This window comes from Miscanthus floridulus, chromosome 1, assembly GCF_019320115.1.
Source record: "Miscanthus floridulus cultivar M001 chromosome 1, ASM1932011v1, whole genome shotgun sequence".
In the NCBI taxonomy this organism is placed as follows: domain Eukaryota; kingdom Viridiplantae; phylum Streptophyta; class Magnoliopsida; order Poales; family Poaceae; genus Miscanthus; species Miscanthus floridulus.
In genome coordinates this window covers 7,431,161-7,444,197 of record NC_089580.1, presented here as the reverse complement: position 1 = coordinate 7,444,197, position 13,037 = coordinate 7,431,161, and the positions used below count along the sequence as shown (strand labels likewise).

Here is a 13,037-nt window from a genome sequence, read left to right as displayed (position 1 = left end):
TTCTGCCTGGACTTGAGCAGGTGGTAGTTGGGTGTCGATCCACTCAGCCACAAAGTCAGCCAAGACCTAGGATTTAATTGCTTTCCGAGGCGCAAAAGACAGGGCTTCCCCTATGAGTTTGATGGCCCACTTGGCTATCCTACCCGAGGCCTCTCGGTTATGGATTATCTCTCCCAGGGGGAAAGATGACACCACGGTCATCGGGTGGGACTCGAAGTAGTGACGCAGCTTGCGTCGAGCCAAGACTATGGCGTAGATTAGTTTCTGGATGTGGGGGTAGCGTGTCTTAGTCTCAGAGAGCACTTCGCTGATGAAGTAAATAGGTCGTTGGATGGGTAGGGCATGCCCTTCTTCCTGCCTCTCAACCACCACGGCCACGCTGACCACCTGGGTCATTGCGGCGATGTAGAGTAAGAGGGCCTCATCCTTGGTTAGCGGTACCAGGATGGGAGGATTGGTGAGTAATGCCTTGAGCTTAGCGAGGGCTTCCTCGGCCTCGGGGGGTCCAAGAAAAGCGTTCGGATTTTCTCAAGAGGCGGTACAGAGGCAAGCCTTTTTCGCTAAGGCACGAGATGAAGTGGCTCAGGGCCACAAGGCATCCCATAACCCTTTGTACTCCCTTGAGGTCTTGGATTGGTCCTATGTTGGTCATGGCCGAGACCTTCTCCGGGTTGGCCTCGATGCCGCGCTCCTAGACTATGAATCCCAAGAGGATGCCTCGGGGGACCCCGAAAACACACTTCTCGGGGTTGAGCTTGATGCCCTTTTCTCTAAGGCATCTGAAGGATATTTCCAAGTCACCGACGAGGTCACTAGCCTTCCTGGACTTGACCACGATGTCGTCCATGTAGGCCTTGATGGTTCGACCGATGTGCTCACCAAAGACATGGGTCATGCACCGCTGGTATGTGGCCCCTGCGTTTCTAAGGCCGGACGGCATAGTCAGATAGCAGTACATGCCAAATGGTGTGATGAAAGAAGTCACGAGCTGGTCGGATTCTTTCATCTTGATTTGATGGTAACCGGAATACGCATCAAGGAAGGACAGGGTTTCGCATCCCGCAGTGGAGTCAATGATTTGATCGATTCGAGGTAATGGGAAAGGGACTTTTGGGCATGCTTTATTCAAACCAGTGTAGTCCACACACATTCTCCACTTCCCATTTTTCTTCTTAACTAATACAGGATTAGCTAACCACTCTAGATGGGACACTTCCTTGATGAACCTGGCCACCAAAAGTTTCTGCACCTCCTCGCCGATGGCCCTGCGCTTTTCCTCGTCGAATCGGCGCAGGCGCTGCTTCACCAGTCTGGAGCCAGCCCGGATGTCCAAGGCGTGCTTGCGCGACCTCCCTCGGTATGCCCAGCATGTCCGAGGGACTCTACGTGAATACATCGACATTCGCGCGAAGAAAGTCGACGAGCACGACCTCCTATTTGATGTCGAGGGTGGCGCTGATCCTCAGCGCCCGATCGTCGGGGCCGTTGGGGTCAACCGGGACAAGCTTGACGGCTTCCATGGGCTCGAAAGTCCCGGCACGACGCTTGGAATCAGGTGCCTCGCTGCCAAGTCGGTCGAGGTTGACGATGAGGGTCTCAGCCTCCATGAGAGCCTTGGCGTACTCGATGCATTCGACGTCGCAGTCATATGCATGCTCGTACGTGGACTCAACAATGATGACGCCGTTGTGGCCCGGCATCTTGAGCTTGAGGTAGGTGTAGTTGGGGACCGCCATGAACTTGGCGTAGCACGACCGCCCTAGGATGGCGTGGTAGGTTCCTTTGAACCCAACCACCTCGAAGGTGAGGACCTCCTTGCGGTAGTTGGAGGGAGTGCCGAAGCAGATGGGCAGGTCGATGCGCCCAAGGGGTCGCGTGCGTTTCCCTAGCACAATGCCATGGAAAGGCGCGGCGTCACCCCGGAGCTGTGACTGGTCGAGCTCTAGGAGCTCTAGGGTGTTGACGTAGAGGATGTTGAGGCCACTGCCCCCGTCCATCAACACCTTGGTAAGCCAGGTGTTGCCGATGATTGGGTCGACGACAAGTGGGTACTGCCTGGGGTTCGAAACATAATCGGGGTGGTCATCCTGATCAAAGGTGATCGCCTCCCGAGACCTGTTGAGGTACCGAGGAGTGGCCGCCTTAACCGAGAAGACCTCCCGGCGTTTCCTTTTTCGCTGGTGCACCGTGAAGCACGCTGAAGGCCCGCCGAAGATCATGAAGGCGTTGTGCACCTTGGGGAACCCGTCGTCCTTGTCGTTGTCCCTATCGCCAGCGTCCCTCATCTTGGCATCATCGCTGGGGAGCCCGAGCTTGGCGTAGTAACGCCGGAGCATGGTACACTCTTCGAGGGTGTGCTTCACTGGGCCCTGGTGGTAAGGGTAGGGTTTCTTAAGCATATCGTCGAAGAGCCCGGGGCCTCTAGGACCTCAGGGATTCTTGTGCCCTACGGCCGTGACTAGGCCGGCCTCGAGGACCTCTTGCTTCCCTGGGCGACCCTTTTTCTTTTTCTTGGGGAGGTGGGGAGCCGAGGCCCCGGGGGCCTCGTCCCTCCTCTTTTCCTTGGCGTCGTTGTCGAGGAAGATGGCTCCGATAGCCTCTTCACCCGAGGCGAAGTTGGTAGTGATGTCGAGGAGCGCGGCAGCCGAGGTCGGCACGTTCCGGCCTAACTCCCGGACCAGGTCCCGGTAGGTGGTGCCGGAGAGGAAAGCCTGGACAATTTCCGAGTCGCTGACGCTTGGCAACTCGGTGCATTGCTTGGAGAAGCGCCGGATGAAGTCTCGGAGAGACTCGTCTGGCCTGTGGCGACAACTCTTGAGGTCCCAGGAGTTCCCAGGGCGCACGTATGTGCCCTGAAAATTCCCGACAAAGACCCTTACCAAGTCACGCCAGTTGTGAATCTGCGAGGGAGGGAGGTGTTCGAGCCAGGCTCGCGCCAAGTCTGATAGGAACAACTGGAGGTTGCGGATGATGAGCAGGTCATCGTCCGCGCCGCCTAGCTGACAAGCCAGGTGGTAATCGGCCAGCCAAAGTTCGGGATTGGTCTCGCCGCTGTACTTTGTGAGGTTGGCCGATTGCCGAAACCAGGCCGGAAAATGAGCAATGTGGATAGCTCTGCTAAAGACTCGAGGGCCAGGCGGCTCAGGAGAAGGACTGCGGTCCTCCCCACTATCATAGCGGCCACCTCGGTGCGGATGGTAGCCTCAGGTGGGCCCCTCGTTGTCGTGGCGCCGTCGCCTGCTAACCACATCGTGGTCACCTTGTGCCTCGCGTCGGTCGCCGAGGCAGTCATGCACCGAGGGGACCCTGTTGGCCGTTGGTGCCCGAGCGGGCTCGGAACGAACTGAGGCCTCCCTAACCTACCGAGGCGGTGCCATGGGAAGTTCCGAGGCGCCCCCACGCCGTCGAGAGGCGGAACTTTTGGCCTGCTGCACCGCGGCGGTCTCGAGGAGGTCCCGGAGCTTGCCGCGGGCCCATCGCCCCTCCGAGGTAGAGTGCTCGGGCATCATTCGGAGCAGCATCGCCGCTGCCGCGACATTCTGGCTAGCACGATGGAAGATAGGGGGTTGATTGTCCCCTTCGTCGTTGTTGATGCGACGGTGGACGTCGCAGGCCCTCCGCCGGGCCGCTCCGCCATCACCACGACCCCGCTGCTCTTGCTTGAGAGTGTCTCGGAGCTACTGCAGAAGGAGTCGGTCTTGTTCGACCTTGGCCTGAAGCTCATGGAGCTACTCCAGGTCCAGACGTCGAAGTTCCTCGGGGGCAAGGTCTTTGTTCTACGCTACTCGAGGCTCGACGCGTGGAAGTGCGGCGCCACCCACCCCCTCGGGGGGCGGGGGTGAGAACCTACCCCTTCGTCCTCGTCGCCCGTGCTTGGCATCCCGAGCTCGACGTGGAAGCACTCACGAGAGGGGTCGTAAGTACCTTTGTCATCAGAGTCAGAGTAGCCAAAGCAGTAGTCGCTCACGGCCAGGAAGCGGTGCATGGCTTTAGGGTCGCGAAGCCCGGAGAAGTCCGCTCCGGCCCACGCCTCGTCCTCCTCCGAGGAGTCAGCGTGGGTGTGGGTCAAGGTCATGGTGTCGAGGTCAAGTGCGAAGCGTTGGTGGCGTCCTGAGGGCTCCGCGTGAGTGGAAGCGTAGGCGGAAGCATAGGTGGCGGCGACATTTCTCAACCCGAAGGGGTACAGGGATGGTGCCATTGCCGGGCTTCGCTCCACCAAAGTCAACCCCTCAGGAGGTGGCAGGGCAGAGCTTGATGATAGGGCATCGCTGCGCGCCACCGGTGCCTTTCCCTTGTCTAGGCTCAGGCTAGACAGGTCCCCAACCAGGGACCTTGTGCCAACAGCTGGGCATGGGATACCGACGGAGCGTGGCGCGTCACCCTAAGCTTGCGCGGGGTCGGGGTGGTCCTGCCCGTGCCGCGCCTAGCGAGCATGATGAGAGCGGCGGCCTAGGCACCGCCTGCGCCTAGGCTGCTGGGGCGTGACATCGTCGACGGTCGGTGGGACTCTGGGTGAGAGGAGTACCATATCGTACTCATGTCCTAGAGACATGAACTCTAGGCTCCCGAACCAGATTATCATGCCAAGACACAGTTGTCGCACGGGGTCTACCATCTAAAACTTGGCGGGATGACGAAGATGACACGCAGTAGAGCCCCTACCTGGCGTGCCAACTATCGGTGTTTTGGACCGGCAGGCCCTCAACCAACTAGTGAAAATGTACTGCGTGCCCCTAATCCTGGATGGTGATGCAAAGAGACACGAGGTTTATACTGGTTCAGGCAATAGGTGCCCTACGTCCAGTCTGAGAGATCGATCTTGTATTCCTTGCACCGAGGTGCTTGTAGTAGGGGGTTACAAGCAGGGCGAGAGAGGGAGCTGGCCCTAGGTCTCTGCGTGGAGCGGTGTGGATTGCTTGAGATGTTGATCTCAGGCAGCAGGGAAGCGTGCGTGTTACAGAGTGTAGATCGTGTGTTCGTCTGAGCGTCTAAGTCTACCTTCTGTCTGCCTATGCCTCTATGTGTCTCGTGAGTGTTGTCTGTGTTTTTTCCCGTCTGTCTGTGCCTGTCCTAGAAACGGCCCCGTCTCTCCCTTTTATAGTTGAAGGGGGGACAGGGGTGATACATGTGTTTGCTACGCGGCGTCCTGTGAGCGGAGGTGTCGTTTCCGAGCCCTGTAGCTTGTCACTGTGGCAGCATGGTCGACAGAGCGATCTTTTGTCCTTGATGCACTGGAGCGACGCGCCGGTCACACCTGATCCTGTGCGACGTGGGAGCTCCAGTGATAGCTTGACGCAGGGCATGGCGGACGACGTGCCGGTCACTGTGTGTCGGTAGCGTAAAGAGCCGAGGCTCGGTTGGTGCCGAAGCCGAGCCATCGTGGGGGGCTCAGCGGGCACGAATCCCGAGGCTGCCGAGACCCTAAAGTGGATTGCCGAGGCTCGGAAGGAGCGGTAGGTCCTGTACACTGATTCTAAGGCTACAGTGACCCGAACTTGACTCCCCACGCCGCGTTGTTCCTGGAGCAGGGGTTAGGTAGCACAGTGTAGTGCGGGCGTCAGTCGTGGGCACAGTACCGAGTACAGCGGCCGGTAACCCCTGCCCCGTCCCGTCCCGGACGGCATGGTGTTGATGCGACTCCTATTTCGTTGGTCACTCCGCTGTGTCGAGCCATCGTTCGGCTGACATCGCGGGAGTGGTTGGTCGCATTAGTTGGACGTGACGTTCTGTCAGGGAAGTCGGTCGAGGCGGAGGCGACGGGGTTGTTGCCGAGCCGGCCTCGAGCGAGGCAGAGAATTGGCACCTCGTCCGAGGCTTTACGTGCGGGGCCTCGAGCGAGACGGAGAATCGGTTCCCCGTCCGAGGCCTTACGTGCGGGGCCTCGAGCGAGACGGAGAATCAGTTCCCCGTCCGAGGCCTTACGCGCGAGGCCTCGAGCGAGGCGGAGAATCGGTAGCCTCAGACAAGGTGGGGGTTAGCCAGTAGTTGTCTCTTGGCTTTGATTTTGACAGGGTCTAAGCGATTTTTTCGGTTTTTGCTTAGGGGACCCCTTTTTATGGTACCCGACACATAGTTAATAGTTAACTAGGTGAGAGGATATGTTTAGATCCTTAGTAATAAGTATGCTAACGTCTTAGCTTTACCTACTATCCGGTTAACAATTAGTTATTACCCCCCTTCATTTCAAATTATAAGACGTTTTGGTTTTTTTAGATATATAACTTTTGCTAATGCGGTAAGGCAATGTATCCAGAAAAATCAATACATCTAGTTTAATACAGAGGAAGTAGTTGAGTCTTTTTTTTTCAAATAACATGGCTAATAGTTAATTAGATGGATCCTCCTAAGACTATGGGCCTGTTTGGAAACTAAGTTTAGTCCATATTTTGGGTGCCACATTGAAGACCTAAATATTACTAATTATGGTCTAACAAAAATTAATAGAGGCTAAACTCTTTTTTTAGCCCGGTGATACAAGCAGCCCTGTACCGGGTATAGGCTTGTGAAGGAATTGTCTTGTGATACGTCAAGATGGCAATGGGTACAAACCCGCTGGGTTTTGCTAGCCCAAACCCATGCCTATGAACATAAAATCTATCCGCTAAAAAACCCCTGACCCATCACGGGTTTAATTTTGTGCCCAAACCCATGCCCATCGGGTCACGGGTACCCATCGGGTCGCCCATGGGCACATCCACGTAGCAACAAAAAAAAAAGAACATGAAAATCATGTCTCGACCGTTACCGTAATTACCAACCGTGTAACAAAAGTATTCAAAAAAATCCATCGAACCGAAAAAAGGAAAATAATTTTGAATATTTCTGGACCCTATTGTCAATCCCATATTTATATTTTTATGTGAATTCCCACCAATAGTACCATTTTTAGCTACTGCATTGTTGAACTAGCAACCAGTGCCTTCCCTATCTATACTATAGTATAAAGAGCATGCAACCTCATATCTCCGATCTCTCTCACAAACCACTGTTACCGGCACAGTCAACTGTCATATGAACAGTAACGGTTTTTTTATAAACAGTACAGGGTCCGCAGATTAACAGTAACGGGTTTTTAATAAACAGTAGTGGGTTTATGAACACTGCTTTACCGGATTTTATGAACAGTGCCGGGTTACTATGAACAGTATTTCACCCATTAACGAAGAACAACAGCCTATTTTCTTTTTTTTTTACGCCTCAATACAAATCTTTTTTCTCCACTATTGCCCGCGCATAGCGCGGGGTTCCCTGCTAGTTTTATAAGTGTTGCAACTTCTGTCACCCACATGGACATATCATCTTATATATGTATCTGAATGTAGTAGTTTAGTTGAAAATTTTAGGATATACGGTGGATTGATATGAGTTGCTTTACTACGATGGTTCGGGTTTTAAAAACCCATGGGTTGACGGCTTTGGGCACTCCATCTCCAGACCCGTGCCCACAATCCCGCTGAGTCTGAATTTTTTACCATTAACAAATCCATAGATAGAGAAATTGACCCATATTCTCACTCAAATAGAGTAAAAACCCGTAGGGTTTTGTTTTTTGGGTACCGTTGCCATGATACGGCCCAACCGAAGTCCTCACGTCTAGCACAGCACGCCTGCTTTCCACTATACCCAGGAAGGCTGAAGCGAGATGCCAGAATTGCTGCTGGGTGCTGGCCGTAGCGGGCGAACTCACCAAAATCACGGGCGCGAGAGATCGGAGCACGGCATGTCGGAGGAGCAGTTCCTCGCCGTGGCGGTGGAAGCCGCCAAGAGCGCCGGCGAGGTTCTCCTCCTGCAATCCCTGCCTTTTCTTACCCTTCTTCTGGACCCGTCTCCTCACTGGTTGCTGATTTCCTGAGCAGGTCATTCGCAAGGGATTTTACCAGACCAAGAACGTCGAGCACAAAGGCCAGGTATTCTCTCCGTTCCCTTGGTACTCATCCATCTGGTGATTTTGGTTCCCCATGTCGGTGTTGATGCATGCACCACACCATTGCGCTGCGTCCCATCGATTGGATTGGATTGGGATTTGGTACTCACGGTGCTGCGCATTGTTCGCCGGTGGCAGGTGGATTTGGTGACGGAGACGGATAAGGCCTGCGAGGACCTAGTCTTCAACCACCTACGAAAGCACTTCCTGGACCACAAGTTCATCGGGGAGGAGACGTCCGCGGCGCTCGGGGCCACCGCCGACCTCACCGACGACCCCACCTGGATCGTCGACCCCCTGGACGGGACCACTAATTTCGTCCATGGGTACAATGGCATCCTACCCTGCACTGCACTTTTGTGTTCAAATCTGCCTTCTAATTATGTTTGCTCTTCTCATCCCAAGATTGTGCGGATCTCTTTTTGCAGTTTCCCATTTGTATGCGTCTCGATTGGCCTCACCATCGGGAAAATTCCCACTGTCGGTGTCGTCTTCAACCCCATCATGAACGAGGTATTATAACTGATTCAGCATCCAGCATAATGTTCACATATGTAGTGTTGCAATGAGTGGGAGTAAGCTATATAATCTGTCCCCTAATTCTAACTGTCTGATATATTTTGCCACTGAATTTTGTAAAGATGTTAGTCTAATCTCAAGCTGCTTGTTCCATTTAGCCCATCATGAACGAGGTATTAAATGATTCAGCATCCAGCATAATGTTCACATATGTGGTGTTGCATTGAGTGGAAGAACACCATATAATCTGTCCCCTAATTCTAACTGTCTGATATATTTTGCCACTGAATTTTGTAAGATGCAAACCAACCAACCTGTGCAAACTTGGAAACTATCAATCAGGACCACTAGATGCTGATCCAATGGATGGGGTGAGGGGGCTTAAGCGCAAAAAAAGGCCGGCGGGTGGGGGCTTAAGCGCAAAAAAATCCCACCTCTCACCTCATCCATTGGATCAGCATCTAGTGGTCCTGATTGGTAGTTTCCAAGTTTGCACAGGTTGGTTGGTTTGCACCTGATACGTTGCCATTTTGTAAAGATTAATCTCAAGCTGTTTGTTCCGTTTAGCTTTTTACGGCGGTTCGTGGAAAAGGGGCTTTCCTGAATGGCTCTCCAATTAAAGGTATACCCTGATTTAGCGACAATCAATTGAACATGTTGCTCCCTGCACACTTTTCTCCTCAAGCTGCTAATGCTAGTTTGAATATGTGCATCTTTCTTATGCAGCATCATCTCAAGATGAGTTAGTGAAGGCTCTTCTGGTAACAGAGGTAACTGGTGCTCTCAAGAATTAAGTTAAACCATGCAGTTTACACATTGGACAACATATTTCTTGAGTCAAGTTTGTTTCACTAGAGGATGATAGCATACGCAGGAACCCTATTGCTGCTTCTTCCTCGTAAAATTTCAATAATCTCATAACAATCTAGTTTGAAAAGAACTGATACCAAATCAGTAGGAACTATCATCTAAATAATTGGGCATGCAACCTGCATTTTGTTTCCTGATTCTTAGTCAAACATCCTTCTAAAAGGTTGAATTAGAGGACTAACTAGCTGGGTGCAAACATGTTACATGGATAAGAAATGCATCATTGAAGAAACTTAATTATTGTATGCTCTTTTATTTCATCACCTGGCATACTTTTTTTTTTCCATATCTTCACCTGTCATGCTTTATTTTGATACCTGTGACTTGATTTTGGTTTGGAGGGCACTGCTCCCATGTAACTGCATGTAATGCATCTTCTAAACTGTGGATGACAATGTACATCCTAGGACCTCTTGTGTGATCCTTTTATTTCGTCTCGTGCCATTCTTGAATACTTTGATAGCTGTGACTTGATTTTTGGCTTGAATGGCAAATGCTCCTGTGTAACTGCATGTAGTACATCTTCTTGACTGTGGATGGCAATTTACATCTTAGAACCTCTTACTCAAAAGAACCTACTGGAAATACTGAACTGATAATTATACTGATTGATCAGGTTGGAACCAAAAGAGACAAGGCCACTTTGGATGATACAACCAACAGAATCAACAAGCTACTATACAAGGTAAATTCTGTAAAGTAACATCAGTTGCCTCGAATATAAATACAGTTTAACGTATCAACATTCTTAACCGCAGTTCCTTTTTTCCAGATTCGATCCATACGGATGTGTGGCTCATTGGCTTTAAACATGTGTGGAGTTGCCTGTGGTAGACTTGATTTGTGTTACGAGATGGGATTTGGTGGCCCCTGGTACGGTTTAACCAAATTAATAACAGTGGTATGAAATAATACCAAGTCCATGTGCTCATCTCAAATTGCTAATTTTCCTCCAGGGATGTTGCTGCTGGAGCTGTGATTCTTCAGGAAGCTGGGGGGCTTGTTTTTGACCCGTAAGTCAGCGAGTTTGTCCAAGCAGCTTTTGCGACCGTAATTTGATTGAGTGTCTCTGACGGCCTGTTCCTCTATTTCTTCTGATTGACTGATTCGCAGAAGCGGTGGAGAGTTTGATTTGATGTCGCGAAGAATGGCGGGATCAAACAGCTTGCTGAAGGATAAGTTCGTCGAGGAACTGGGGGACACCAATTGAAACAAATGCTACCATTATTCCTGGAGCAGAACAAGACAATAAGATTGCCTTGCCGCATGGTGATTAACATATTGTTTCGGCAAATTTTTTCCATGTAATTCTACACAAGGAACACTGTCTTGCACAACTATGTTGGACGCAAAACATTTTATTGAGTTCTGTGATTACATGGGAATGCATAGATTGAAGCAACGGTTCCAACTTTATGGCAATATATCATATGTTTGGATGGAAGTGGTTTAGCCCAATTTCATGTGATGGAAGGGGGGAAAAACTAATTCTGTAGGACAATGTGTCAAATTGCTGTCTATATATGAATTTGTTGATAATACCACTCTCCTTTTATTTAACAATATATGCGTTGCGGTGGCATATTTTAGGCAGTGGAGGATTTTTTTTAAGCAATACCACTCTCCTTTTATTTAACGATAATGCTACAAACAGGACGTTCGATGCCAGCGACTCCCTTCGGACAGACACGTGGCGTGACGACGACGACAACAACAACAACAACAAAGCCTTTAAGTCCCAAACAAGTTGGGGTAGACTAGAGTTGAAACCCAACAGAAGCAATCAAGGTTCAGGCACGTGAATAGCTGTCTTCCAAGCACTCCTATCTAAGGCTAAGTCTTTGGGTATATTCCATCCTTTCAAGTCTCCTTTTATTGCCTCTACCCAAGTCAACTTCGGTCTTCCTCTGCCTCTCTTCACGTTACTATCCTGACTTAGGATTCCACTACGCACCGGTGCATCTGGAGGTCTCCGTTGCACATGTCCAAACCATCTCAACCGGTGTTGGACAAGCTTTTCTTCAATTGGCGCTACCCCTAATCTCTCACGTATATCATCGTTCCGAACTCGATCCCTTCTTGTATGACCGCAAATCCAACGCAACATACGCATTTCCGCGACACTTAGCTGTTGAATATGTCGTCTTTTCGTAGGCCAACATTCTGCACCATACAACATAGCAGGTCTAATCGCCGTCCTATAAAACTTGCCTTTTAGCTTCTGTGGTACCCTTTTGTCACATAGGACACCAGACGCTTGCCGCCACTTCATCCACCCTGCTTTGATTCTATGGCTAACATCTTCATCAATATCCCCGTCCCTTTGTAGCATTGATCCTAAATATCGAAAGGTATCCTTCCTAGGCACTACTTGACCTTCTAAACTAACATCTTCCTCCTCCCGAGTAGTAGTGCCGAAGTCACACCTCATATACTCAGTTTTAGTTCTACTAAGTCTAAAACCTTTGGACTCCAAAGTCTCCCGTCATAACTCCAGTTTCTGATTCACTCCTGTCCGGCTTTCATCAACTAGCACTACATCGTCCGCGAAAAGCATACACCAAGGGATGTCCCCTTGTATGTCCCTTGTGACCTCATCCATCACTAAAGCAAACAAATAAGGGCTCAAAGCTGACCCTTGATGTAGTCCTATCCTAATCGGGAAGTCATCCGTGTCTCCATCACTTGTTCGAACTCTAGTCACAACATTGCTGTACATGTCCTTAATGAGCCCGACGTACTTCGTTGGGACTTTATGTTTGTCCAAAGCCCACCACATAACATTCCTTGGTATTTTATCATAAGCCTTCTCCAAGTCAATAAAAACCATGTGGTGTCCTTCTTCTTCTCCCTATACCGCTCCATAACTTGTCTTATTAAGAAAATGGCTTCCATGGTTGACCTTCCGGGCATGAAACCAAATTGGTTCATAGAGACCCGCGTTATTGCTCTCAAGCGATGCTCGATAACTCTCTCCCATAGCTTCATAGTATGGCTCATCAACTTAATTCCCCGATAATTTGTACAACTTTGAATATCCCCTTTATTCTTGTAGATCGGTACCAATATACTTCTCCTCCACTCATCAGGCATCTTGTTCGATCGAAAAATATGGTTGAACAGCTTAGTTAACCATACTACAGCTATGTCCCCGAGGCATCTCCACACTTCGATTGGGATACCATCCGGTCCCATCGCCTTACCTCCTTTCATCCTTTTCAACGCATCTCTGACCTCAGATTCTTGGATTCTCCGCACAAAGCGCCTATTGGTGTCATCAAAAGAGTCATCCAACTGAAAGGTTGTGTCCATATTCTCACCATTGAACAATTTGTCAAAATACTCTTGCCATCGATGTCGGATCTCATCCTCCTTTACCAAGAGATGCTCCCTTTCATCCTTAATGCACTTAACTTGGTTCAAGTCCCGTGTCTTTCTCTCACGAACCCTAGCCATCCTATAAATGTCATTCTCTCCTTCCTTCGTACTCAAATGTTGGTAAAGATCCTCGTACGCTCTACCCTTTGCCACACTTACAGCTCGCTTTGCAGTCTTCTTTGCTACCTTGTACTTCTCTATGTTGTCCACACTCCTGTCTTGGTACAAGCGTCTATAGCATTCTTTCTTCTCCTTAATAGCCCTTTGGACTTCCTCGTTCCACCACCAAATATCTTTAGCCTCACGTCCCCTTCCTTTGGTTACTCCACACACCTCTGAGGCTACC

General features: G+C 50.5%; 2 protein-coding genes across 2 annotated transcripts; one reads left to right on the top strand and one right to left on the bottom strand.

The window, feature by feature from the left end:
• Positions 1-1,433: 1,433 nt before the first annotated feature.
• LOC136451639 (uncharacterized) lies at positions 1,434-1,736 on the bottom strand. The gene has a single exon (XM_066452331.1). It carries the CDS (start codon positions 1,734-1,736, stop codon positions 1,434-1,436), a length of 303 nt encoding a protein of 100 aa, XP_066308428.1.
• Positions 1,737-7,555: 5,819 nt separating this feature from the next.
• Positions 7,556-10,690, top strand: LOC136472011 (inositol-phosphate phosphatase-like). The gene is made up of 10 exons (XM_066469760.1): positions 7,556-7,777; positions 7,857-7,907; positions 8,063-8,250; positions 8,353-8,437; positions 9,011-9,065; positions 9,170-9,213; positions 9,930-9,998; positions 10,086-10,186; positions 10,270-10,326; positions 10,427-10,690. The coding sequence occupies exons 1-10, from the start codon at positions 7,643-7,645 to the stop codon at positions 10,521-10,523; spliced, it is 882 nt and encodes a 293-aa protein (XP_066325857.1). The 5' UTR covers positions 7,556-7,642; the 3' UTR covers positions 10,524-10,690.
• The last annotated feature ends 2,347 nt before the right edge of the window (positions 10,691-13,037 follow it).